The sequence below is a fragment of the Gopherus flavomarginatus genome, chromosome 5 (genome assembly GCF_025201925.1).
Source record: "Gopherus flavomarginatus isolate rGopFla2 chromosome 5, rGopFla2.mat.asm, whole genome shotgun sequence".
Taxonomy (NCBI): domain Eukaryota; kingdom Metazoa; phylum Chordata; order Testudines; family Testudinidae; genus Gopherus; species Gopherus flavomarginatus.
The window spans coordinates 3509027-3534375 of NC_066621.1; the positions used below are offsets into that span (position 1 = coordinate 3509027).

General features: G+C 44.8%; 1 protein-coding gene across 5 annotated transcripts; it reads left to right on the plus strand.

Moving 5' to 3' along the window:
- Nucleotides 1-1049: 1049 nt before the first annotated feature.
- On the plus strand, nt 1050-22250 carry LOC127052787 (NACHT, LRR and PYD domains-containing protein 1b allele 2-like). 5 transcript variants are annotated; one of them, XM_050956845.1, is made up of 12 exons: nt 1050-1331; nt 4385-4456; nt 4731-4799; nt 5621-5677; nt 6140-6216; nt 8063-8127; nt 11213-11436; nt 12915-13165; nt 16744-16872; nt 18094-18235; nt 18393-18434; nt 18823-22250. In XM_050956845.1, the coding sequence occupies exons 1-12, from the start codon at nt 1097-1099 to the stop codon at nt 19077-19079; spliced, it is 1620 nt and encodes a 539-aa protein (XP_050812802.1). In that variant the 5' UTR covers nt 1050-1096; the 3' UTR covers nt 19080-22250. The 5 variants fall into 5 exon arrangements, with proteins under 5 accessions (XP_050812802.1, XP_050812804.1, XP_050812805.1 ...); XM_050956847.1 differs by having other exon boundaries at nt 4397-4456; XM_050956848.1 differs by lacking the exon at nt 18393-18434.
- The last annotated feature ends 3099 nt before the right edge of the window (nt 22251-25349 follow it).

A 25349-nucleotide genomic window follows, 5' to 3' on the forward strand; every position in this document is an offset into this window, starting at 1 on the left:
CACAGACAGGAACAAGGGGCACAGAGATAAGAGCTTTATTAAAGGCAGCTTGGCGCAGAGTCAGTCAGTACAGTTAACTCTTTCAGTGCCTTACAACACCCCCCCACCACCACCGATAACTCTCACCGTGTGAATCCATACACTAGCTAATTCTCCCCAATGTCTCCCTCAGTGTCGCTTAGTGCTCAGCGACAGAGACAGAATCAGAGCTGATCTTTAACACTTTAACTTTAAAGTTCTCCAAAACAGAGACAAACGTGGTGCTAGGACGCAGGACCTCTTGGATTCTAAGCCCAGCTCCGTTACTGACGTGCAATGTGACTTTAGTCACTTCCTCCCGCGCTCTACCTCAGTTTCCCCATTTGTAAAATGAGGTTAATGATAGTGATCTACCTCAAAGGGGTGTGGTGTGAGCCAATTAATTAGGTATTATATGCAGAGAACTTAAAAATATGCAGCGGTCAAGAATCTGATCTCAGCGACCCTGATGTAAATCGAGAATCCCACTGAAGTCAATGGAAGCAAGGCCCATTTCTAATCTCAGTTACTCCAGTGTAAATCCGGAGTGACTCCACTAAAGATAATAGTCATGACCTGATTATGGTTTCAGTTACCTAGCTGTGATCCAGAGCAACTCTAATGCAGTCAGTACTGCCAGGGCTGGATTCTGATCTCAGTGATCCTGGTGTAAATCCAGAGTGACTCCTCTGCTGAGGTTCAGACTGGGGGACACATTCTCTGATTAAATTCCCACATCTATAACAGCACAGTCAGTTAAACTGCAGTGATCCAAACCAGGCATATTTTAGAGAGAGAAACACCCCTCTGATCTCTGGACAGGAGATGTCAGAGGTGGGTAAAAGTCACAGGCAATACAGAGGCGAGAGCTCCATCTAACCAGCACCCCGACTCGAGAGTGTGATCTCACTAAATGAGCAGGAATCAGGAAGTGCTGGAGGGTGTAGGGGGTAATGGGGCGGGTTGCAGCAGCCTGAGTCCTTCCCACTTCTCAGGGGGCAACAATCTTTTTGCTTCCCGTGGCACTCAGCTGTAGTTTCCTGACTCTGTCTGCTGGCCAGGCTGATCAGAAAGCAGCATGGAGGCCCCTGGGAGAAGTGACCTGCTGAGGAAGCTGAAAGCCCTGGGTAAGGAGGAGTTGGAGGGATTCAAGGATAAGCTGAGTGAAGTCCTGCTGGAGGGGGGATCTGAGCCCATCCCCAAAACACCAGCTGACCCTGCAGCACTAACTGACCTGCTTCTCAGGCACTGCAGAGGGGATTCGAAAGCGGTTCTGAAAGTCCTGGAAGATGTTGAAGCCAGACTCCAGAAAGGTAAATCTAGAGCTGACTCGATCGCTCTTCACTTGAGTTACAACACATCTTGTGGTGTGCATGTACATCTCTTACAGGGTTTGCTGAGAGGCCCGCCTGGGCCCAGGTGCAATGGTTTATGGGCAAGCATCCCAGGCAGACATGCCAAAGCCACACCAAAAAATGCTGAGATTGGGCTTGTTATTGGCTTCATTGGCTTGTGAGTTGCCTGTTAGCTAGTTTTTAGCTTGTGGCTTCTTCTTTTTGATCGGCTCCTGGCAAGCAGGGGCCGGAGGGGAGAGAGTCAGGGGTGCACAGTGGGTCCACCATAGTCCCAGATTGCACGCCGGGGGGATCTAGTCACATAGTGTTGGGGTTCTTAGAGACTGGCTTGAAATGGGATTTTTGGCTTCTTATGAAAGTTGGGGTGCTTAGTTACTCTGTGAAACTTGGCAACTGTGACCCCAGAGTGCCCTGGGCCTGGCTGACTTTTTTGTTTTGCATGGCCTTATGGGAGAACTTGTCTGCTCAAGGGCAGAGAGTGGGGGAGCTGTGGGTGGAAAAGTCAAATGAGTAAAAGCTCCCACGATCCAGCCTTCTTCTGCCTGTTCTAGAATTCCACGTTCCCATGCTGCTTGTGAGCATGGGTTACTCACCTGAGAGCAGGGGTACTGCACAAACCCTGATGGAGATTGGGGGGCCCAGTTGTGCCGGGCCCTGGACAGATGTGCTTGAGAGACAGTCCCTGCCTCAGAGAATTCCCTATCTAAACAGACAGGGCAGATAATGGGAGGTTAATAATGGGGATCAGAGGCCCAGACAGTGACTTTCCCCAAATGTCACATAGGTCTGTGGCCAAACTGCAAATTGAATCCAGATTTTGTGGGCTCTTTGCTAGTTCCTTAACCACAAAACCAGCCCGCCTTCCTATCAGGATAGGGGCCCTGCGGTGTTGGGCCCTACATGCAGGGTGGATTTGATTTAAATCACTAGTCAGGAAGACTCGATTTAATCATGGTTTGCAAAAAAAACTGCATTCTTGTTGATTGTTATGACCTTAATACATATTCTTCACAACTCAGAGATAGATGTAGGTTTCATTTTTAGAAGGTACACACTACACATTTTTAAATGATTTATTTTGAAAACTTTTCAGGTTAGTTTTACAGCTATATGAGAAAATGAATGATTGTTTTGTTATTTCATTTACCAAAGGTAATTGAAGCAGATATTTATGAAGTCACTGGGAGGTGAACTATCTCCAGTTCAACAGGTTAATCATTAATATTTGGAGGATTTTTTTGCCATGCTGTATTAGGAGGAGAACATCACCTGACAGACATTTAAATTGTTTTATTTAACTAAAACAACAACATTAAGTATTTTGGATTTCTTTTTCTTCAACAGCAAACATAATATTTTAACAAAACAAGCATATGTTGCGTCTCACATTTATCTCCAGGCTTCTTCTCCTTGTCCAGATCTATTCTGCTTCCAACAATCTTCTATTCATTGAACTTTTTGAAACTTTGCACTTTTCGAGAGAGGTAAGGGATTGACTCTGTGTACGCAAATTTACAGAGGGACAACAGAGTTGAGGTCTGTTATTTCTCACCTCTATTTATTTTATTTATTTATTTAAAACATTTTTGCTGTCAACAAGCATGTTACCTCTGGAGAGACAAATCCACAGTTTGAGAATGCAAAACTAAGCATCTCCGGTGGTATCTTCTAGACTTGAGCACTGAGTCCCACTGGGTAGATACAAAGATTAACCTAAATAATCTACACAGAAGCCTGTGGAACCGCAAAAGATTGGGTCCCTAACCCATGAACTGTTAGAACTCATTTACAAAACTTTACATGAATATATTGTCTCATACTATAGAATTAGAATGTATAATTCCTATTCCATGATAAGATACATTATAGCTCAAAGATATCTCAGTTAAAACTATCTTTAGATAGGTTTTTTCCTCAAAAAGCATTTTATCAAAAAACTTTTTTTTTCTTAATTTTATTTTTTTTTAAATCAATGATTTTTATCCACCCTGCCTGCATGTATAGGAATATTTCCTCTTTTGTAGCAAATATTATACAAGGGAGATTTCAGTTCTCAGTGGCTGACACTCTGACTCTGATTTTGCTCAATCGTTATTCAGGCGAATCCCAGGGGAATTTAGTAGAGGGAAGCTACTGGTCTAGTGGATTGTCGGGTATGAGGGTCAATGGAACTTGAGTATAGCCTGCCGAAATTATATGGCCACAAATGTTTTAAAGATTCCTTCCTTTCTCTCATTCCTCCCTATCTTAAACTTTTGTTTTCCTCTGCCCTTAAAGCCTGAAGCTCCCCTTTCTTGCTTTGTGATGTAATTGACACCTCTGCTCATTTGTCAAAAACTATCTACTGTATCATCATCAGCAGTGTAAACAGCTATTATCCATGTAAATGGAGAACTGATTTGACAGCACCAGGCAGCAAGGACGTTTCTGTTCTTTCTCCTTGCAGAGCCTGGAAACATAACTGATTAAACCAACTACTAGGGGCAGAGTTAATCTAGTGTTATTCCTAAAGATCCCAGGTTATTCTGATCCTGTGTGGAAAATCTATATATTTGGGTTTCTGAAAAACTGGGAGTGGGGGGGAATCCTTTTGCATCAAACTGAAAATTATTTTATACTTTAATGGCAACCCAAAAAATGTAAAAATGTTCATTTTAGGTTTGTTTTGACAAAACTGAAACTTTTGTTTCACTTTTGGCTGTTTTAAAGCGTTTTTTGATTGCTTTAAAAAAAATTAAAGGAAACCTGGAAACAAAATTTTGTTTTGAAGGGAAAAATCAAAATGTTTTCAATATGTCAACAAGAAATAGTTCAGATTTTTTTTTGGAGTTTAAGGGTTTTTTTTCCTAAATGAACAAGTCAGCCAAACTGACACCAATTCACAGAACATTTTGGTGTGGCTGAAGCTGAATTTTTTTTTGGGGGGGGTCAATAAAAAGTCATGTGAAAATTTTTTTGGTCCATCTCTAGTTCTGGCCTGTTTTTACCTTTCAAGTTCACTCTCTCTTAAGTCTCTCCCACAGCTTCGAGCCATCCACAACAAGAGCGGAAGCCGTCCACTTGCACTAAAGCAGGCAATTCAGGTGAGTTGTGGTGAGCACATGAAGATCTGGCCCTGTGGTCTGTTGTATCTGTTTATCCCAAGCTCGTGGTGGAGGTACCTGAGTGTCTTACAGAGCTTTGTGCCTGTCATGTATTGCTAATCTTCCACTCTCTCCACCTCTGTCCATTTGTCTTGGTGTCAGTGCAGGGGCTAGGCGAGCGTCACTCCAGGGTTAGTGCCTTCTCCTCTGATCTGGGAAGCCAACTATCTAGTACCTCTCCATGGAGGACTCCTCTGCTTTCTCTTATCTTTAGGACCAAAGAGCCAGTTCACGCAGTCAGGCAATGAGATTCCCCCTGGTGAAGGAGGAACGCTAGCATCTGGTGAGTTGAGAATCGCTCAGGGAGATGGCAGGGGCCCTGAGGGAAATTCACTGCTGTGATGGACCGTGACAGCCCCGGGATTGTATGTCAGACCAGAGTCATTGCAGGGGTTTGGGCCTGTTTAATTTTTCCCCTCTGGGAGGGGCCACATGGGGGTTGTTGCCTGATTTTGAGGAGGTTGTTATTGTCATTAATTTGGATAGTATGGGTTATAGGCTCACCAGTCAATCTTATCAGAAGATAATAAAGGTTCTTGTCCCAGAATCTGGCTGCACAGGACCCTCGGGGGCATGACAGGACTCTCACACTGAGACCAATATAGTCTTAAAGACTTTTATTGAGATAAAAAGGAATTATAATCAGAGTTACAAATGCAATATTATTATTTTAAAGATACATATCCTGTTATATAATATAATGCTTTTGATTAATATACTCACACCCTTCCATGATGACTTGGTTATGAGACCAAGGACCAGCCTTGCCTCAGGTGCCTCAATTCTTTCGTGGGAGGTGCAGAGCTTAGAAGAAGCTGGAGCTAAGAGCTATCAGAGCTGACTTAGAATTTCACTTAACTAACAGACTAATAAACTAAGAAAGACGCCTGAAGCTTAGATTCTTAGACACTTAAATTATATTAAATCAGGGTGCATTGTAGCATAGTGTGTCATCCCTTTTATAGAATCTAAGATCTCAACTCTGATCCCGTCTGGCAGTTCCTGTGTCCCTACCTGTGAGAAGCGCTGTGGGCCAAAAGGTGCTAGAGAACTCTGCTAGATATTTATATTGATTTATTCATACTGTAATTCCACACTCCCCAGCAATTGCCTTCATGAAGAGGTATCTTTCCTTCACTGGCTCCAAGGCCGAAGCTATGGGTGAGTGAGACTGAAATTGACCAGGCGAAGTGGGGTAGTTTGAGGGGCCTGAGTGGATAGAATCCAGACGCTGCCTTGGCCTGCTGCTTGGACCATCCACACTACATGCCCCTGCAGCTGCACTGGATTTAATCTGTTGATGGCTGGGCACTGTCCTCAGGCTGCTTTTTGACCGTATTCTTCCCTGCACTGATTGGCTATTGGTTCCGATCTCTCCCTCATGGTGTCTTCCCCTCCCCACCTGCTCCTCGCATCTCCTCCATCATCCTCTCCCCTGTGTCTCTCTGTTTAGCTAATCTCCACCTACATTTAAAAAAAAAATTTTAATATCCTCCAGGCTGCAGAATCTGCCTCTGCTCTGGTCTCATTTGTTTTTCACCCACCCCAAAAACCCAATTGCACTTAAAAAATAATCCCCTGGAAAATGTGTTACTTGAAATAATATCTCCCCGTCTGCTGCAGGAAAACAAAGCAGGAAGGAGGATCCCACTTGGGATAACTGGAGAACGGACAAATGCAAACTGTGTCCCAGGGAGGAGGTAAGGGATTAGGTGTATTTTTCCCCTTGCTCATTGTCTGTCAGTCTCCTTCTCTGTGGTTTCTGGCTGTGATTTCACCCTCTGAGCTGAGCCAGGGGTATTCTAACACCTCCACTGTTTAGATCAGAGAAAATTTATTTAGGCAGGATTGTGCCTGGTGGGCCAGTCAGGTGATGGCAAGTGGAGGAATCTGAAACTATTTAAGGATATGTCTTCATAGCAGGAAAAAAATGATGTTCTTAATTATTGTTATTTATTTGGTGTATTACAGTAGCCCGTAGGAGCCCCAGTTATGAACCAGTACCCCATTGTGCTGAGCTCTGTATATTCTGTATTAGGTGTATTACGGTAGAGCCTGGGAGATCAAGGTGTGGACCACAGAACAAAGAGAGTTCAAGTCTGGTTAAAATAGCAGTGTAGATACAACAACTCAGCTTTTGATTCAGATCAGCAGCTCACGTTCAACCCTGGCTGCTCTATAGGCTTTAACGCGAGGTTCTAACCTGATTTAAAAGCCGAAATACTGTGTTTTTGCTGCTATTTTTACCTGTTGGCTAATCCAAGTTAATAACACACCTTGTATTTGCAAGGAAGATGTGTTCCCTGTGTGCCTTTGTCAGTGTCTGTCTGGGGTATGTCTACACAGCAGCTGGGCAGTGTGATTCTCAGCTCAGGTGGATGGCCGCATACTGGCTCTGCTTCAGCTCACGCCCAAAAATAGTAGTGTGGCCAAGGAGCTCAGGCGAGACTATATTCAGGCGAGCCTGAGCCACTAGCTGTGTTGCCACAGTGTGGATTTGTAGGGCCCCCACTGCTGTGTAGACTTACCCTGAGTCTGTAATAATTATAGATTCATAGATTTTTAAGACCAGAGGGAACCATTATGATCATCTAGTTTGACCACCTGCATAACCCAGTCCAGAGAACCTAACCCAATCATTTCTGCTTCAAGCTCATAACTTCTATTTGCACTAGAGCGTAGCTTTTAGATGACATCCCGTCTTGATGGAAAGATTCCAGCTGATGGAGAATTCACCACATCCCCTAGGTCTATAGTTATTCCAGTGGCCTTTTTTATGGTCTGAATTTGTCCAGTTCAGGTTCCAGTCACTGGATCTCATTGTGCTAGATGATAAGAACGTAGACTGGAGAGAGTGGGGTTGGAAACCCACTCTCCCCTTCAAGCACTTCTAAAGAGATCGTGTCAGTTGCATTTATTAAATGCTGGGTTTCAAATCTCTCTCGTAACGCATCATCAGAACGGCTAGTGCACACACCATTTCCCTTCATCTTTTGGTGTCTGTTGTGCTATTTGTAACAGAGCCTGTCTATACATCAGGAGTCTGGCCAATCAGTTGTTTACATGCAGCTCTTCTTAGCTTCAGCGGGAGATATTCATGTAACTGCAGGAATAACTGGGCCCTGGGCTGAATCGATCCAGAGTAGTCCCGTCTCTCCTGGCAGAGGTGTTTAGCGCACTCACCCCAGCGCAGCCGGTAGCTTAGAGAGACAATTCATGACCCCACAGAATCTCTCTTCCTGCATTCCAGCGTGTGATCACACCTGACAGTTGTCAGTGAGGATCCCACCTCAACTTAGCTAAAGATAACCAGGCTTCGTAGTTGGGACCTGGGGCTTCTTGGTCGCCTGGGATGCATCCGACCGTGGGGCTGGAATTCATCTGATCACCGAGTCCTCTCTGCCAGATGCACTGCAAGGGTCCCAGGCCATAGCAACAGCTGCCAGCTGAATACTAGGCCACAGCAGACAAGATTCCCTCCTCACAAGAGCTCTGCAGTGGGAAATCCACAGTGAAGCTGAGTTAATGCCTGTTCCTGTGTTTTAGGATCCTTCAGAAGAAATAAGTCCAGAGATTATTCGGGGGCCAGATGGGAACCAGGAGACGTACAGGTGAGGACTGGGGCTGGGAGGTTGAAATTACCCCCTCTGCAGGAGTCTGTGTCTGGCTGCACAGGCCAGCTCCTATTGCACTGAGACCTTCTCCACACTAGAGAATTTTACAATAAAATTCTCACTGGCGCTAAACCCCATTTATTTGCCCCAGGGGGAACAGTGACCTAGACAACGTTCTTCTGGCTTTTGGTGTGTCAATTTTAAATAAACAGTGAAATTGTCTAGGGGTAAGTGGCAATAACCACAGGAATGGTGACCGTGATTGTGAAATGCTCAGGCAGATTACAGAGGCTACAACTGCAGAAAACGCAATTGGGAGATTTCAATTACCACCTTACTGACTGGGTACGTCACCTCAGGACAGGAGATTGAGAAAAAGTTTCTAGACCCCGTAAATGACTGCTTTGTGGAGCAGTCAGTCCTGGGACCTACAAGGGGTGAAGCAATTCTTGATTTAGTCCTAAGTGGCGCACAGGATGTGGTCCAACAGGCTAATATAGCTGAACTGCTCGGTAATAGCAACCATAATATAATTACACCGGACCCTTGCTAGAAAGTGGGGTTTTGGATCCATACGCGGTCCCGCATTAACACGGGGACCGCGTTATAGCGGGGACTGCATTACCATGGATTCCAATGAAGGTGATTACATTTGGAATCCATGTGCGGTCCCGCGCTATAAGCGAATTTGTGCTATATAGACGTGTTCTAGCGAGAGTCCGCTGTATGTAATTTAAATTTTAACATCCTGGGGGGGGGGGGAGAAATGCCGAGGAAACCCATCACAGTAGCATTTAACTTCAAAAAGGGGAACTACACAAAAATGAGGAAGCTTGTTAAATTAAAAGGAACAAGGGTGAATTGCCTACAAGTTGCATGGAGACTAGATTGATCCTCTGTTGTGGTGTGTTTTTAAATAGATGTATACCCCCAAATATTAATAAAAAAGCACCCCAAACCAACCAAACAAAAAAACCCAGAGGACCAAAAATGCCACCATTTGTAAACAATAGTGTAATAGTGGTGGTTAAAGGCAAAAAGGCATCCTTTAACATCTACAACTTAAATCCTTCTGAAGAAACTAGAAAGGAGCATAAACTCTGGCAAGTCAAGTGTAAACATATAATAAGGCAGGCCCAGAAAGTTTTTGTGTCCTTTGCTGGATGCTTTTCAGATTCTAACAACAAAATAGTTTTTAAGTACATCAGAAGCAGGAAGCCTGCCATACCATCAGTGGGGCCACTGGATGATCAAGGTGCTAAAGCAGCACTCAAGAAAAACAAGGCTGTTGCAGAGAAGCTAAATGAATTCTTTGCAGAGGATGCAGGGGAGGGACTCACCTCACAGCTAGTCTATTTGGGTGACAGATCTGAAATACTGTCCCATACTGATGTGTCAATAGAGAAGGGTTTAGAACAACTGAAATCTAAACAGTATTAAGTCACTAGGACTAGGCTGTATTCAGGCAAGAGTTCTGAAGGAACTGAAATATGAAACTACAGAACTACCGACTGTGATATGTAATCTATCACTGAAATCTGCCTCTACCAAAGGATAGCTTATGTAACACCTACTTTTAAAAAGGCTCCAGAGGCGATCTGGCAATTACAGGCCAGAAAGCCTAACCTCAGTACCAGGCAAATTGATTTAAACTATAGTAAAGAGCAGAATTATCAGATTCATAGATGCATATGATATGTCGGGGAAGAGTCAGCATGGGGAAATCATGCTTCACCAGTCTGTTAGAATTCTTGGAGGCTGTCAACAAGCATGTGGACGAGGATGATCCAGTCAATATAGTGTTCCTGGACTTTCAGAAAACCTTAGACAAGGTCCCTCACCAAAAGCTCTTGAGCAAATTAAGAAGTCATGGGATAACAGGGAAAGAGCTCTCATGGATCAGTAACTGGTTAAAGACAGGAAACAAAGAGTAGGAATAAATGATCAGTTTTCACAATGGAGAGATAGAGTGGGTTCCCACAGGGATCTGCACTCTACCCCCCTTTCCAGATCATTTGGGAATATATTGAACAGTAAATAATGAGGTGGCAAAATTTGCAGATGATACAAAATTACTTAAGATAAATCCAAAGATGACTGCGAAGTTACAAAGGGATCTCACTTGACTGGGTGACTCTGTTCCTTTTTTGTTCTTGTAGTGGTTCCTCCCTGTCAACCTTGGAGAGAGGCCACTCAGCCTGGCTACGCCACCTAGCGGCCGATAGCCAGTTGACAGGGGATTAGTGTAGTAAGGGTCAGAAAAGACTCTAGGGCCCTGGCCCCTTTGGCAGGGCAGCACAGCTGGCAGTCTTTTAGCCCAGGTCCCTGGCTGGGGCAGACAGCAAACAGTCAGGCTCAAGCCCTGTGGGTGGAGCAGAGCAGTAGTAATCTATAGTAAACACAGACAAGCCATCCTGCCTAAATTGGGTAGACTACCATCCAGGGGTGAGGTTGGCAGTCGGGGGACCTGGGCCCACCCAACTCCGCCAGGCGCCAGTCCAGCACCCTACCAGTGGTGAGTGGTCCCCCCACGGGTCAGCGGGGGTCCTACTGAAACATGCTGACTGTGGTTTCAGCAACACAACCAGACTAATGTCTGGTTTCCCTGGGCTACTTCCTACCCGTACCTGTTCGTAGAGCTCCATTGCTTTCAGGTCCTCAGTCTCCTTGGGGTACTCTGCAGCCGGCGGCTCGTGGGGTATTCCTCTAGTGGCAGTCCTGGTGGCTTCTCAGGGTATTCAGCCAGCGGCAGGCTCCACAGTTCTCCTCCCTTGGGGTCCTGCTCCAAGGGCACTGGTTGGTCCAGTGCCCAGCAGCAAGTTCGACTCCTTCCCTGGCTCCGGCCAACTGAGCTGGAGGCCCCGCTTCTTCGTCTGCTTGTGGTGCGAGGGACTGGCCCGGCCTGGCTCTGCCCACCGGAGGGTGGGAAGTGGTTCCTCTCTGCAGGCCTTGGAGGGAGGCCATTCTGCCTCACTAAGGTTCTTATGACAGCAGCTCAGTTAGACCAGGAAATGTGGGATGGTTCCATCTGGTGCTGTTTAGCCCTGTTCTGTTGGTTTTTTTCCCTCCCCGCACTATGCAGGGTTCACCTCCCTGGGGCAGGCTCCTTCCATTGCTCTGAAACCAAACTGGGGCTTGAGGTAAGGGCAGCAGTGACTGTCCAGTACCGATACGGCTTCTGGGATCAGCATCTGAGTGTATGGAGCACTCCTAAATGGATGATCGCTGGCCCTTTATTCAGCATCCAGGCAGAACCGGCTGGGGCCGTGGCAGCCATTCACCTCCCGCACTTCCTGTGTCTCAGAGGTACGGTAGCCACGGGCAATAACGGGGCTTGAAACCTTGACTGGGAGGTAGAGCCCAAACCATGTGCCCCAGATAGAACTGTTCACCCCCCCTCTCTTCATGTGTTTCAGAGACAAGGTAGGAAAGGAATAATTGTAATGCCAGTCATACCTATCACAAAATCATGAATGGTGTGGTGAAAGTGTTATTTATCCCTTGACATAACGCAAGAACCAAGTGTCACTCAGGGAAAGTGATAGGCAAGATTCTGTGCATTAACCTTTGTAGATTTGGCAACACCAAAAAGATTCACTAATCTTTGTGGTCTCCTCCTCCCCACCCTCCCCACATCTGAATTATTCCGAGGCGAGGAAAGCCTAAAACAAGAAATTATGAAAAAAAATTGAAATGTTTTGTTTTAACATTTTTTAAAATAATTATTTTTTGTTTGAGGGGGCTGTTTCCAAATTTCCTTTCATTTTATTTTTAGAAGTTCAAAATCATTTAAAAATGGTTGAAACTGAAACAAAATGTTTCATTCCATCCAAAACAATTTGTTTTTTTACTTTAAAAATTCCAACAAACTGAAAAATTGTTTTTGCCCACTTTTAATCACAGTGCATAATCGCTGTCGTGATGAGGGTCACAGTTGTAACCCTAATTTCAGAAATATTACTGCAATCCCAATGGCTATGTTAATCATATTTACAACCATAGTTATAGTCATGATCAATCACAGTTATAATCAAATAATAATTGTTACTGGACCTTTAATCACACCCATAATTAGAATCTTAACTGAAACAGCTGTAATCAGAATTTTAGTAACTACCACAATCTTAACTGAAACGACAGCTATAATTACAATCTTGTCGTTGCCACAAACGTAATTGAAATTTCAGCCCTGATCACAGTTATAGTCACTACCACAATTGCTGTCAGAATCAGGACTGTACTGATTGTTACACATTTTAATTTTTATTGTAACCTGTTTACACTGATGGTTACGAATTTGAGTATCATAGTTGTGATCACAATCATTAATATAGTACTGAGCACTATTAATATAGGGCTTTTCGTCCATAGATCTTCAAGTAATTTACTAAGGCTGATTGAAGTAGAAATGACTGGATTGTGAGCTTTGATTTAGCCCTGGGAGTGTAGATTCTACAGGGCTCTGCTCTCGTTTCCAGGAGTCTATATGTACAGACCAGGCTACACTGGACAGCAGCTGCTTGGCTGTCCTGGAGTAAATACAAACCCAGGCTAGCAGTAATTAAGGGAGCAGGCTGGGAGCTCCCAGGGAGCGGGGTCAGACCGAACATAGGGAAGGGGGGACATTTGGTGCCAGCACCAGAATCCAAGTGGCCTCCAGAGCTGCTTCCGTAAGGGGGGCAGGAACAGGTGTATGCACAACTCAGGTGGATACGTGACCTCTCTGACAGCAAGAAATCACAACAAGCTAACGGAGCATCATTTGCTTTGCGTCCTACCGATAGGGGCTGACACCTCCTGGATGCAAATCGCCCATTTCATCGAGGAAGGGATGACCCTGGAGAAGCCAATGCAAGTGAGGCCGTTCCACGCTGTGCTGGAGAACCCCAGCTTCTCTCTGTATGGAGTGGTCTGGGGGAATCGCTCCAAACCACCAATTCTGATCCACTCCATTGTGCTGCTCTACTGGGCACTCAAGATGGCAAAGACGACTCTTCACCTCTACATCATCCCTAACGACCACTCCCGGTTCAAGGTAACTGAGAATCAGCTACAACCTGCAATCGGTGTAAGCTACCCTATAGCAGAGAGCATGGAATAATTCACAAGGCATGCAGCTGGTGTGGTAACTGTGCACTGAAACACATTTCTGAAGACCAATTTCTGCCACTGTGCATTTCACTCCAACAATTCCCTGCTCTGACACTAGTGTGCTGGCTGACCTTGGGTAAGTCAGTTCCCTGCTCTGTGCCTCAATTTCTCCGTCTTTAAAATGGGGATCATGATGCAGACTTCCATGTGTAATGCATTTTGGCATCTACTGATGAAAACCGTTATGTAAGAGTAAGGTATTATTATTAATATTTTGTTATGTCACCCAGAAAATGACCTAATTATCTGTTTTGGTCTCAGATTTATTGTGTTCAGATAACCTTAAACTAGACACTTCAAACCTGGCTTCTTCTGTAGATCTCACTGAAGCATCAAGCCGATTTTGAAATAAATCAGTTCAGGAGCTTTAAAAATGATAAGTCTAATGGCAAATGATGATGAAAAATTAATGAATCATGGACTTCTGGGTTGGTGTTCTTGTTTCAGTAGCCTGGGTTATCCAGAAGTTCTTGCTGATCCTTTGCAGTATAATCTTATAGGTTCAGAAATGGAGTCCCAGGCATGGTGGAATTTCTGCGTGGACTGTGAGGCTGCTGCTATCCTCATGGAAAAACTGGAGCTGTATGTTGACTATGTCTACCTTTCCATGTCCTACTACTTTGACAGTCAAGAAGTGGCCTTGAGGCCCACAGCCCAGTTCTTGAAGAAGCAGTCCCATGAACAGGGGGAGCATGCAGAAAAGTTCCTGAAATACCAGAACAAGCAATTGTGCTGCAAGCCATCAAGAAGCCAGAGCAGGGTGAGTGGGGGAAGAGAGTGGAGGCTCTTCACAGTTCACTGTAGCTGAAGACTGGGAACAGACCCTGCTACCAGACCTCCTCAGTGTCTGAATATCTGGATGAGCAAGTGAAGGTTATCAAGCATCTGGGAGACAATCTCATCAACCTGTTGTCGGGCTTTCTAGGAGTTCCCTGGTTTGTGAGGCATCTCACTACAATGTGCCCTTAGCATGAGGAAGTCTTGTCTGTGCCTGCCGGGGTCAGCTCCCTAACTCCACAGGCAACACAAGCACTGCCTTCCAGGCCTACACAGACCACACGCTCTCCCTGCAGGTTAGCTATAGGCACACTCCACTCTTTGAGCCGTCCAAGCATTCTCCTGGAATGTCCAGCTCCTGTTCCATTAAACCCTTGCAGTATTCGGATTTGCTGCTTCCAAAGGAGCAGTACACACCAGCTTACCAGTTCCACCTCAGATCACCGCTCCACTTAACACACAGCGCTGAGATATGATCATAGTGAAAACAAATAAAAGCTTATTTAGCTAAGTAGAGAGATGTGAGAAGTATCAAGTAAACATATTGGAGACAAATGGTTACATGTGAAGCAAAATCATCACCTGCATTCTAGAGCCGAGACTTAATTCACAAGAGACAATTGCTCTCTGTTGAAGTTTAGCTCACCCAAAGTCTTTGCGGCATCCTCCTGCCAGGTTGGCTGTGACCATGCATTTATATGGCAGAACACGCTGACCGTTCCTCTCTTCGGTGCAGGATCCATGCTGTACCTCCGTACCCCTAGTTATACCCCCCAGATCTGTTGTCTTTACCTGTAAACAGTCTACCCCCCAGCTGTTTTGTTTTTTTCCCCACAGCTTTCCTCTCTTGCTGCATTTGCAATTTCTGATTAGCATCAGGCTCAGTAATGCAAACAGGCCTCCATTATGCAGCAGACTAGCGAGAGAGAGAAACCTGACATGAGTATGTTTATCACCTTCTGGTGACCTGCCTTAACTCACATGCCTTAAGAAGAGAACTTTCAGTACAGATACTTAATTCCTGAAGTATTGTCCAGGCATACATTGCCTGATGATTATGTTGACCAATCACAGAATATCAGGGTTGGAAGGGACCTCAGGAGGTTATCTAGTCCAACCCCCGGCTCAAAGCAGGACCAACACCAACTAAATCATCCCAGCCAGGGCTTTGTCAAGCCTGACCTTAAACCTCTAAGGAAAGAGATTCCACCACCTCCCTAGGGAACCCATTCCAGTGCTTCACCACTCTCTGAGTGAAAAAGTTTTTTCCTAATATCCAACCAATGGGCTTCTGACTCTTGGAGGAGACCTCACATGCCATGCGTTGGTAAACTGAATAGGCATACATCTGACCCAGGGGATTCCTGGAAAACTCTGTGCACTTTCGGTGTCTTCTGCCAGTTGGCACCAAGAGGTTCTAAAATCCCACCTGGGAGTGCTCCAGAATGGCACGGGAGAGCACCTGTTTGGCAAGCACATACTGGAGGAGAGCAGCTGGTCTCTCCGCTAGGAGGTTTTCTGCTAAAGACCCGTGTCCATTGCAGAGACTGTGACATACCAGTAAGCTGTCGTTCCTCTGCATATGATTTGATGAGAAAATGATGATCTGCAATGGACAATTTCTGATCAGAAAAAGAGGTGTGCCCTGTGGTGGCTGGCCCTTTATGAGGAGATGGGTCTCAGCCTCTCCCCAAATGGGGAGAATGAAGATACTCGTGTGACGTGGGTCATGTGACCCAATTAGGCCGCTGATGTAAGTAAGGTAGTGGCATGAGAGTGAACCAGAGGTTTGTCATCTGGTGTCTCCAAGCCACAGAGAAGACAGCCCAGAGAGCGTTCTGGATCTTTTCCTGGGGGAAGTAAAGACTCCAGATAAAAAAGGGCTGGAAGTGGCTGTGCCATGAAGAGCAGAGTTGGGACTGTAATGTGTAAATGTTTAACTATGAGGGTATCTAGCCACTGAGACAACTTTCCAAGGGCCGGAGTGGATTCTCTTTCACTGGATGGAGAGGGTGATGTTTATCTAAAAGATCTGCTCTAGATCAAGCAGTGGTGTTGTATCCTGGGACCGACATGACTACTAGAGAGACCAGGAATGATTTTAGGGCAGTTCTGTATATTGCAGGCCACAGGAGGTCAGACTAGATGATCAGAGTGGTCCCTTCTGGCCTTGGAAGCTATGAATCTGTGCAATAAACCAGCCCCAAGCAGGGGTGTTAGTGGCCATGAGAAAGCATCAGTCGGGTTCTTGAAGAGAGGGATTTGAAGGTGGGGTGCCTACAGGGCCACCCCGTGCCATGAAGGCATGTTCTGGGGGTGGTGTCCCTGTTACAAGGGGAAATGAGCTCCTTAGGACAGGGATTGTCTTTTTGCTCTGTCTTTGTATAGCACCTGGTACAATGGGATCCTGACCTATGATTGGGGTTCCTGGGTGCTACAATAATATAAATAATTAATCATAATATATTAAATTAATGGATGCAAACTATTCGCCCAGTTCTTATAAAACTAGCCTTTAGCTGGGAGGAGTCTGCCCTCTTAATGCAAGGTACAGCGTTTCTTGGTCTTCGTAACAAAGACCCTTCTTTCGGAGGGTGGTTGTGTGGGAGGGAAAGGGGAACTTGGCAGCCTCTGTTGTGTTTTCTCTGTGTAGCTCCACTAAAAGATGGTGCTTGTATGTTACAGGCCGTTGATGACTATGAAAAGCAGTGCCCATCAAGGCTGGTGTCGACATCTCTTCAGACCCATAAGCCCCTGACCTTTGATTCTTGTTACATTGTGTCCAGTCACGCAAACATAGAGGTGACACCCAAGGTAAGTGAGATGATCTTTTCTTCTATAGAGGTCGGAAAAACATCCTGGTTCTCTGTCCTGATGAGGAGTGGTTAGAGTGGAGGACTGTGAGTTAAAACTCTTGAATTTTGTTCCTGCCCTTAGTAGTGAGTCAGAACAGGGGGCGCTGTGAGTCAGGGCTCTCTTCTAGTCCCAGCTGTTGATGATTTGTCTGGTCAATTGCTTGACCAAGCTTGGTTGATTTATTTCTTTATGAAATATACTCAAGAGACCAAATAAACAATGTCAATCAGGCTTATTAGTATGATACAGGAAAAAGGTTCCGTATGATACCAGTCCTCGAGGAGCTGGTCTGCACAGTGGTGTTACATTCACCTTACACAGAAGATGTGCTCCCCAAAGTTACACATTTCAGCTGGTATTGTTTATATGATCTTACAGGCTACACATCTCTTTACACGTCACTAAAATCTAACCCATCAGTTTGTTCCAGTTCCCTAACTTATTTTGTTCCTTCCTTATCTTGATTTTGGATACTAGCTTTCCAGGTACTGGTCCGTAGCTTCCCTAGCTTGTATTAAGACATAGAACAAGTGTATCTTGATCCTGACAAGTTTCCTATCTGTTTATGCCAAATGCTTACTTCAGCTACTGCAAGATGTTATGGGATACTTAGCATAAGTGAACATGATTATGGTATAGACCAGTTTAGGCTACATCACTGTTGCAATATTTGTACTTAATGTTGTTGGTGCATAATGTATACTAATAAATATGGTATGGATAATATATATTATTATGATTTTTGTATGCTAGCCAGCGTATATTAGTTGACACCACTCTGGAAGGGGAGTGAGGCCTTCTCTCTAGAGCAGGGGAGCCTGGGAGTCAGAACTCCTGCTTCTTCCCCAGCTTAGGGGGGGAGTAAGCTCTCTTGGGGTTACAACAGGGGCCCTGGGAGCCCAGTCTTGTGGATTCTATTGCCGGCTGTGGAAGAGGAGTGGGGTCTAGTGGGTTAGAGAAGGAGATTTGGACTCAGGACCTCGGCTTCTATTCCCAACTCTGCCATTGTCTGCTGTGTGGACTTTGTGCCTCCTTTTCCCCCAACACAGGACTGGCCAGAGAATGTTTTTGCAATTCAAAAATTTTCTTTGGCCTGCTCTAACATACCATATTCCCTTTCCAAGCCTTGCTGGCTCGAGAGGGGGTCACCCTGAATGCAGTTCTTCTGTTTTCAATCAGGAGTTGGAGTTTTGTAACATCCAAGCAGAGTGTCTGCAGTCATATATGGAAATCTACACTAAGGACATTCAGGGAGGACTGGAGTTCAGCTTGGTAGAGAAAATCAACAAGGAGCCAATCTGGGAGGCACATGTGAAACCAGGTAGGCTCAGCTCAGGAGGAGATCACGGCAGGGGGAGAGGTTTGTGCCTGGAGCCCCAATCTGCTTCTGCTGATGGCTAGTTCAAAACCTAGGAATAGGATCTTAGTCTTTGAATCCATCTTCTGTCTGACTTCCCATTTCTCTCTCTCTCTCTCAGAGGATGCAACGCTTTCTGTTTCATCTGTCCAAACTCAAACAGGTCAGTAGAAATGTACTCAGGCTCCAGTACCTAAGGCCATTTCTTCTTTCAGACAGAGCCCTCCAGTGAGAAGCCCAGAAAACAGTGTGTTAAACCCCACCTAGTCCATATGTTGTGTGGTGTAAATGTGCAGCTGTTAAACAGCTGTCAAGATCCACAACAGAGGTGGCTACACTTCAGTGCTGGAAGAGGTATCTCTGCTCAGCACTGCTATGTGGCTACCACCCTAGAGATGGCTGCATGTTGGCGCTGGGTGAGAGGTCCCTTTGCATCTAGCTGCAAGGCTAAATAAGGTGACATTCATTTGGGAAATGTAAGATTATCAAATGACAGCATGATAAACCTCTGTTCATTCTCTCTCCCCTTCCTCATCCTCATCCTCATCTAGATGAGCATTTTGTCAGCCAGCACCGAGAACAGCTGATCCAGCGGGTGATGGCAGTGGATGGCATCCTGGATTCATTGTGTGGCTCTGTTCTGGACCTGGAGCAAATCCAGAGCATCAGAGCAGAGAGATCCAGCATGGAGAAGATGAGGAAGCTGTATGAGCTGGTGCCTAAATGGGACAATGACTGCAAGGACCGGCTCTACCAGGCACTGAAGGAGAAACACAGACCCCTAGTGGAAGAGCTTGAGGGGATATAGATTGTCCCTTGGGGACAGCAACATTCTAGTGGGGGGACAGGATGTGCTTCAAGATCTCTTCCCAATTCCAAATGACCAGCCCACCAGCCGGGGTCCATAACCCATAACAGTGTCAGTCAGGTGATGGTCTTGTGCTTCTTAACAGTCCCAGCTTATTGTGCTAGGTGAATATTTGTCTCGTGACGAGAACAGCTTGGGGTGTGGGGAGTGAGGATTCCTGGCTCTGGAAGGGGAGTGGGGTTTAATGTTTGGTGAAGGGGCAGGGCTGGGAGTCAGGTTGCCTGGGTTCTGTTTCCTGGGCCAAACTAAGGGGGGATCAAACTCCAAGTTGAGGTTCCTTCATGGAAAATGCTCTGCTGGCTACTAACTCATTAGGCTTCCACTTCTTGTCTGGACTGCTATGCTTGGAAGTCGCCTTTGAGACTTCCATGGGGGTCTGCGTAGGCAAAAGTATCGACCCGAACGGATCCAACTACCAAAGAGCTCAAGTGCCTTCATCGACCACAGGGGAATGTACAGAAATGATATTAAATCTCCCCTGTGGGATGGGTGTGCTGGGAATCAGACCCCCAGTTTGGGGAGATTAAGGTCATCTAAGATCCTTAGTTATTTCCAGTGGTCTGTAGCTAAGGAAATTGTCAAAGGTGAGTGAGCCATTTCTGATGCCACCTTTGCTGCTATTAGCTAGAATATCAGTACTTTGCACGGACCCTCCCAGCTAGAATATCAGTACTTTGGATCCAAGGTACTCGGTCCGTGCAAAGGACTCCCTGTGGTTTTGCACTGTTTCATCCAAAGAGTGGAAACCCTATGTGTGTAGGCTCCAAGGGGGTCTGAACTTCATGAAACAAATTTTCCAGACAACAAGCCTACCTCTCTCTCTCAGGTGTCACATTAGCACTGGGGGTCTGGAGGCCTCATGACACTGCAAATAGAGTAGAGTGAATCATGGATTTTCTGGCTTGGGGGCTGAACCAGAAAATCCAAACCAAAAAACCTGTTCGATTTGAACTGAAAATGGTTTCTTTCCTTTTGTTGTTGAATTGAAAATAATTCTTTTATAATAGGCAGAAACATTATGAGTCAACTCAAAACCTTTTTTTTTTTTTAGTTGATTTGGCTATTTCAGGTGTTTTTCCACGTGTTTTTGGTTTGTTTTGAATTGGCCAAATTTTGAAATCAGAACACCTGTTTCAGATTCAAAAAGTCTAATCAATTTTTTTCCAACCGAAACTATTCATCGAATTTGACAGGGATACAGGGCTTTTCTTCACATAGCCAATAATCTTTCTCACCTGAGCAATCATACTGACATCAACCACTCGGTTTTTTCCAACTTCCACATTCTTGGAAGGCAAAAGTTGGGCACTCTGGATGCCCACAATCTCAACATCATCCGTAGCAATATGTATTTGTCTGGTGAAATTGGTGTCTGGGCTGGATGGCATGTAGTGAATGAGAAGGGAAATTCATGGATCATCAATGTTAAGGCCAGGAGAGCCCATTGTGATCATGTAGTCTGACTTACTCTATAACAAGCTAGAGAACCTCCCTGAATGAACTGGACACTCCAATGTAGGTTCTTCTTAGTTATTGTCCATATATATATTTTATTGTTTGATGCATGAGCGTCCAGGGCACTCAAGCAGGACACTTCTAATCAGCAGCACCTGCTGGGGCAGTGCATTCACCCTCAGCACCCTCATTACTGCAACCAAAGACATGTAGGGCAGGGCTATCCCAGATGCCCCTCAACTCAGCTCTGAGTTGGTGTTTTCACACTTAGCCTCTTCAAGCACTGTGTGGCCTTCTTTTATCTTGTCAATACATTGTAAGCAGACAGTAGTTAAGATAAAGTTTTGGCGTTAAGTATTTTTGGCTGGAATTTGTCGTCGTTCAGAAACTTTCCTTTTCCGTTCCTGGGATGGTATTTGGTGCTAGAGCTGGGCGAAAATTTTCGGATGAAACCTTTTTTGTTTTTGTTTTTTCTCCTCTGAAAAATGCATATTCAGGTTGACCGAAACATTTTGGAGTTCAATTCACCAAATTGTTTCAGCCCTCCCCTGCACCCCAAAAAATCCAAAAAAGATGAAATGTTTTGTTTTGGCTTTTTTTTTCTAAATTAACTTTTTGACTTGAAATGACTTTTCAGTTTGAATTTTACTTCCTTTTTTACTAAAAAAGGTAAAGACCAAAGCATTTATTTTTGGGTTGAGCAAAATATTTTGTTCAGCCTGAAACTAATTACTTTTCAAGTTTTTTGCATTTTTCTGAAAAATTGTCATTTTGGGTTGATGCCAAACCATTCATTTTCCCCCATTTTTCAGTTCAGCAAACTGAACCAAACCATCAGTTATTCCCACAGCTTGGTTTGGTACTGCTGCAGGTGTCCTGACTGAGCACGACTTCCTCGCATGTAACAACTCCCCATCTCGTGAAGCAGTGCTGCTGTTAAAAGACAGCCACACACAATGCCTACCCTCCCTGGGGGAAGGGCATGTTGCTGACAGATGTGCCATTGGTAAATTATTTTCAAAGAGGATGCAGCCAGCAAGGGAATATCTCCTCAAGATGTTTCTCCTTGAGAAATCCAAGTCCAATTTCTGACCCTGGCTTACCTGACGATGAGACCATTCAGATGTTTCAACAAGAAGTGAGGCTGTTGCGTTTGCAGGCTGGTGATTTGATTCTGGTGACAGAGGTAGGAAAATGTGTAAGGTCCATTGTTTTCAATGAATCGCTTATGTATGATTATGTTCTACTCCACTGAAAAGGGCTACCGCAGCTCCTCCAGGAACTAAAAACTCGCTGGTGATTAAAGCCAGCCAGACAGGTTGTAACCCCGCACACAACGTTCTCCCTCCCAGGGGAGGCTCACAAGTACTGATTCAAATAGATTCTCCAGAGACCAGCAGACAAAGAAAGGGCTTCTGGATAAACAGCCTGAGTTTAAACAGACTTAGGGCCTTCTTCCTGCTCCAGCAAACAGACAGGACCTTCTGTCCAAGGCAGACCCCAATCCTTGCAGAAGGGTTGGAAGGACTTGACCTGCTAGGGCCCCATAAGACCGATGGGTAACCTCCAGTAAGCTTTTAGTGTGCGTGTAGGTTCTTGTATTGTTTTGATATTTTCTCTGTAATGCTTTCACCTTAAGAATAAATGTTCTTGCTCCAGAAAGAGTGGTGTGGTAACAACTGTGGGCAATGCAAGGCCATAGCCTCTGGAAAGATAGCAAAGCATGGACGCTGGCCTTTTAAGCAGTCTGCTTGATGGGAATAGCCTGAATACCCTGATCGGAGTGCGGGGGAGACATGGGTCTCTGCCCAAAACAGATGATGGTGAGGGAGCCAGGAGCCTAGAGTGGATGCCTTTGCTGGACCATGAGGGGGTAGCAGACGTGCAGGAGCCCTGAACTGTAGCAGAGGGGATTTAGGATTATCTCAGGTATCGCCTGGTACCAGCTCTGTGATTCTGGCTTCCATGGTACTGATTGCACTGGTGCAGATCACCATGGTACCCGTGATCTTGGTACTACCCACCAACAGAGCCAATCTTGTTAATGCAGAGGGCTCCAGGAGAGGACCTTGCCACCTGGATCTCTCTCTTCAGGACTGGAAGCCCCTCTATTTGCTTCTACTAAAGTGCTCCCATCAGTACTGACTCGAATACCTTCTCTGTCAGCGTCGCAAACTGCTCACCCTATTCAGGCTCCACATTCTCCTACAGGGACAGCTCCACCATTCCTTGAGGAATATTCCTCTCATGGTGTCTCCCATGCCGCCCCTTGTCCTTGGGAGGAGCTCCCCATAGATACTCGCAAACCTACCTCATTATCCTCCGTCAAAACCCTCCTTAAAACTCTCCTTTGCCATGATGCTTACATAAAACTTGACAATGGCTAGGCTGCTGCTGCTGTGCTGAGGCCACGCCCCATAATTCAGTCCAGTATTTCTCCAGTATTGTTTCCTTGTACTTCCCCGTCTGTCTGTCAGTATCCACCTGTTGTCTCTTGTCTTGTACTTTAGATTATAAGCTCTTTGTGGGCAGGGACTGTCTTTTTGTTCTGTTTGTGCAGCAATGGGCCATGACTGGGGCTATCAGACAGTGTGGTAATACAAACAGTAAATTATGATCAGAATGTCCACGCTCTGTCTCTCAGTCTGGCTGCTCAGGCATGCTCCAGAATGCTGACTCCCTCTCTAGTCCCCCTCTTCTTGGGATGGTGGGCACAGATACTCTAGGCCCCCAGACCAGTGCTGACCCCCAAGTCTCCTCAGTAGCTTCAGCTAGGTCAGAAGAGACCATGGGATCATATAGTCAGGTTTTTTAGAAAAAAGCATCCAATCTTGTTTTAAGAGTGGAGAATCCACCATGCTAGTTGGGAAATTGTTCCAATGGCTAATTACTCTCAATGTTAAAAAGGTACATTGTATTTCCATCTGAATTTGTCTAGCTTAACCATTCAGCCATTCGATCATGTTAGAACTTTATCTGCTAGATTGAAAAGCCCATTATTAAATATTTGTTCCTCATGTAGGTTTGACAGGTTCGGTCACAGACACCTGACGTGCTGAAATTACCTCCTGAGCCTGTTTTCCCTGCCAGCCTGGGACTCCAGAACCCTGTTTTGTCCAGCCAGATGTGCACGCCTGCTGCAACACAGACCCAGGGTCTGAACCACGTCCCTAAAGCTTCAGGCTTTAACTGAAATCCACTAAGCAGGTACTCCTGTCTCCAGCACCTAGACACCCAGCTCCCAATGGGATCCAAAGCCCAAATAAATCCGTTTTACTCTGTATAAAGCTTATACAGGGTAAACGCATAAATTGTCCACCCTCTATAACATAGATAGAGAGAGATACACAGCTGTTTGCTCCCCCAGGTATTAATCACTTACTCTGGGTTAATTAATAAACAAAAGTGATTTTTATTAAGCATAAAAAGTAGGATTTAAGTGATTTCAAGTAATAACAGACAGAAAAAAAACCTAAGTTACCAAGCAAAATAAAACAAAACACACCAATCTAAGCCTAATACATATAAGAAACTGATTACAGGTAAATCTCACCCTCAGAGATGTTCCAATAAACTTCTTTCACAGGCTACACTCCTTCTTAGTCTGAGCCCAGTCCTTTCTCCTCCCAGACCTTATTAGTTCCAGTTCAGCTGGTTACTAAGGGATTTCTCATGACTGGCAGCCCCTCTAGTTCTGCTCCACCATAGCTTTGGCACAAGGCGGGAATCCTTTGTCTCTCTGGGTTCCCACCCCTCCTTCTAAATGGAAAAGCACCAGGTATAAAGATGGATTCCAGTATCAGGTGACATGGTCACATGTCACTGTAAGACCTCATTTTTCATTACTCACAGGCTGGCCCCCATGTCCACAGGCAGGCTTGCAGGTAAACAAATCATTTACACCCAATTGTCCTATTCGATAGGAGCCATAAAGATTCTAAACCACCATTAATGGCCCACACTTTACATAATTACAGTAGGACTTCAGAGTAATACTTCATATTTCTAGCTTTAGATTCAAGAATGATACATGCGTACAAATAAGATGAACACACTCAGTAGATTATAAGATTTGTAATGATACCTTACAAGAGACCTTTTGCATGAAGCATATTCTGGTTTCATTTTATTCACACTCATCAGCATATTTCCATAAAACATATGGAGTGCAACATCACAGTAGGTACTTATAGACTGCAATCAAGTCACCCTTAACCTTCTATTTGTTAAGCTAAATAGATTGAGATGCTTGAGTGTCACACTGTAAGGTAGGTTTTCTAATTCGTTAATCATTCTTGTGGCTCTTCTCTGATCCTTCCAATTTTTCAATGTTCTTCTTGAACTGTGAACACCAGAACTGGACACAGGATTCCAGTGGCAGTCACATCAGTGCCAAATACAGAGGTAAAGTAACCTCTCTGCTCCTAATCAAGTACAAAGGTTCCTAGAGACTCATTTTGGATTGATCCGAAACCACCATTTTTTTTTTGAAAATTTTGGCAAATCAAAAAGTTAATTTTTTGGGGGTGATTGAATGAAACATTTAATTCAAAACAAAATCTTTCATTTTGATGTTGAGCTCCCCTTTCTCCTTTAAAAAACTTTAAAAATAAAATTCAAGGCAAATTAAAAGGGGGAAAAAGTAATTTTGAGATAAAATCTAAATGTTTCATTCTAAAAATGTTAAAATATTGTGATTTTTTAACAGATTTTTTTAACCAAAACAATTTGCTGAAATTGACACAAATTTATGAA

What these genes read in the sequence shown, in the direction of transcription:
- LOC127052787 (XM_050956845.1), top strand. Translation starts at nt 1,097, where the DNA reads ATGGAGGCCCCTGGGAGAAGTGACCTGCTGAGGAAGCTGAAAGCCCTG. An exon ending in TGAAGCCAGACTCCAGAAAG is followed by an intron (nt 1,332 to 4,384) that starts GTAAATCTAGAG and finishes CTCTCTCTTAAG; the next exon opens with TCTCTCCCACAGCTTCGAGC. An exon ending in GGAGGCACATGTGAAACCAG is followed by an intron (nt 18,236 to 18,392) that starts GTAGGCTCAGCT and finishes TCTCTCTCTCAG; the next exon opens with AGGATGCAACGCTTTCTGTT.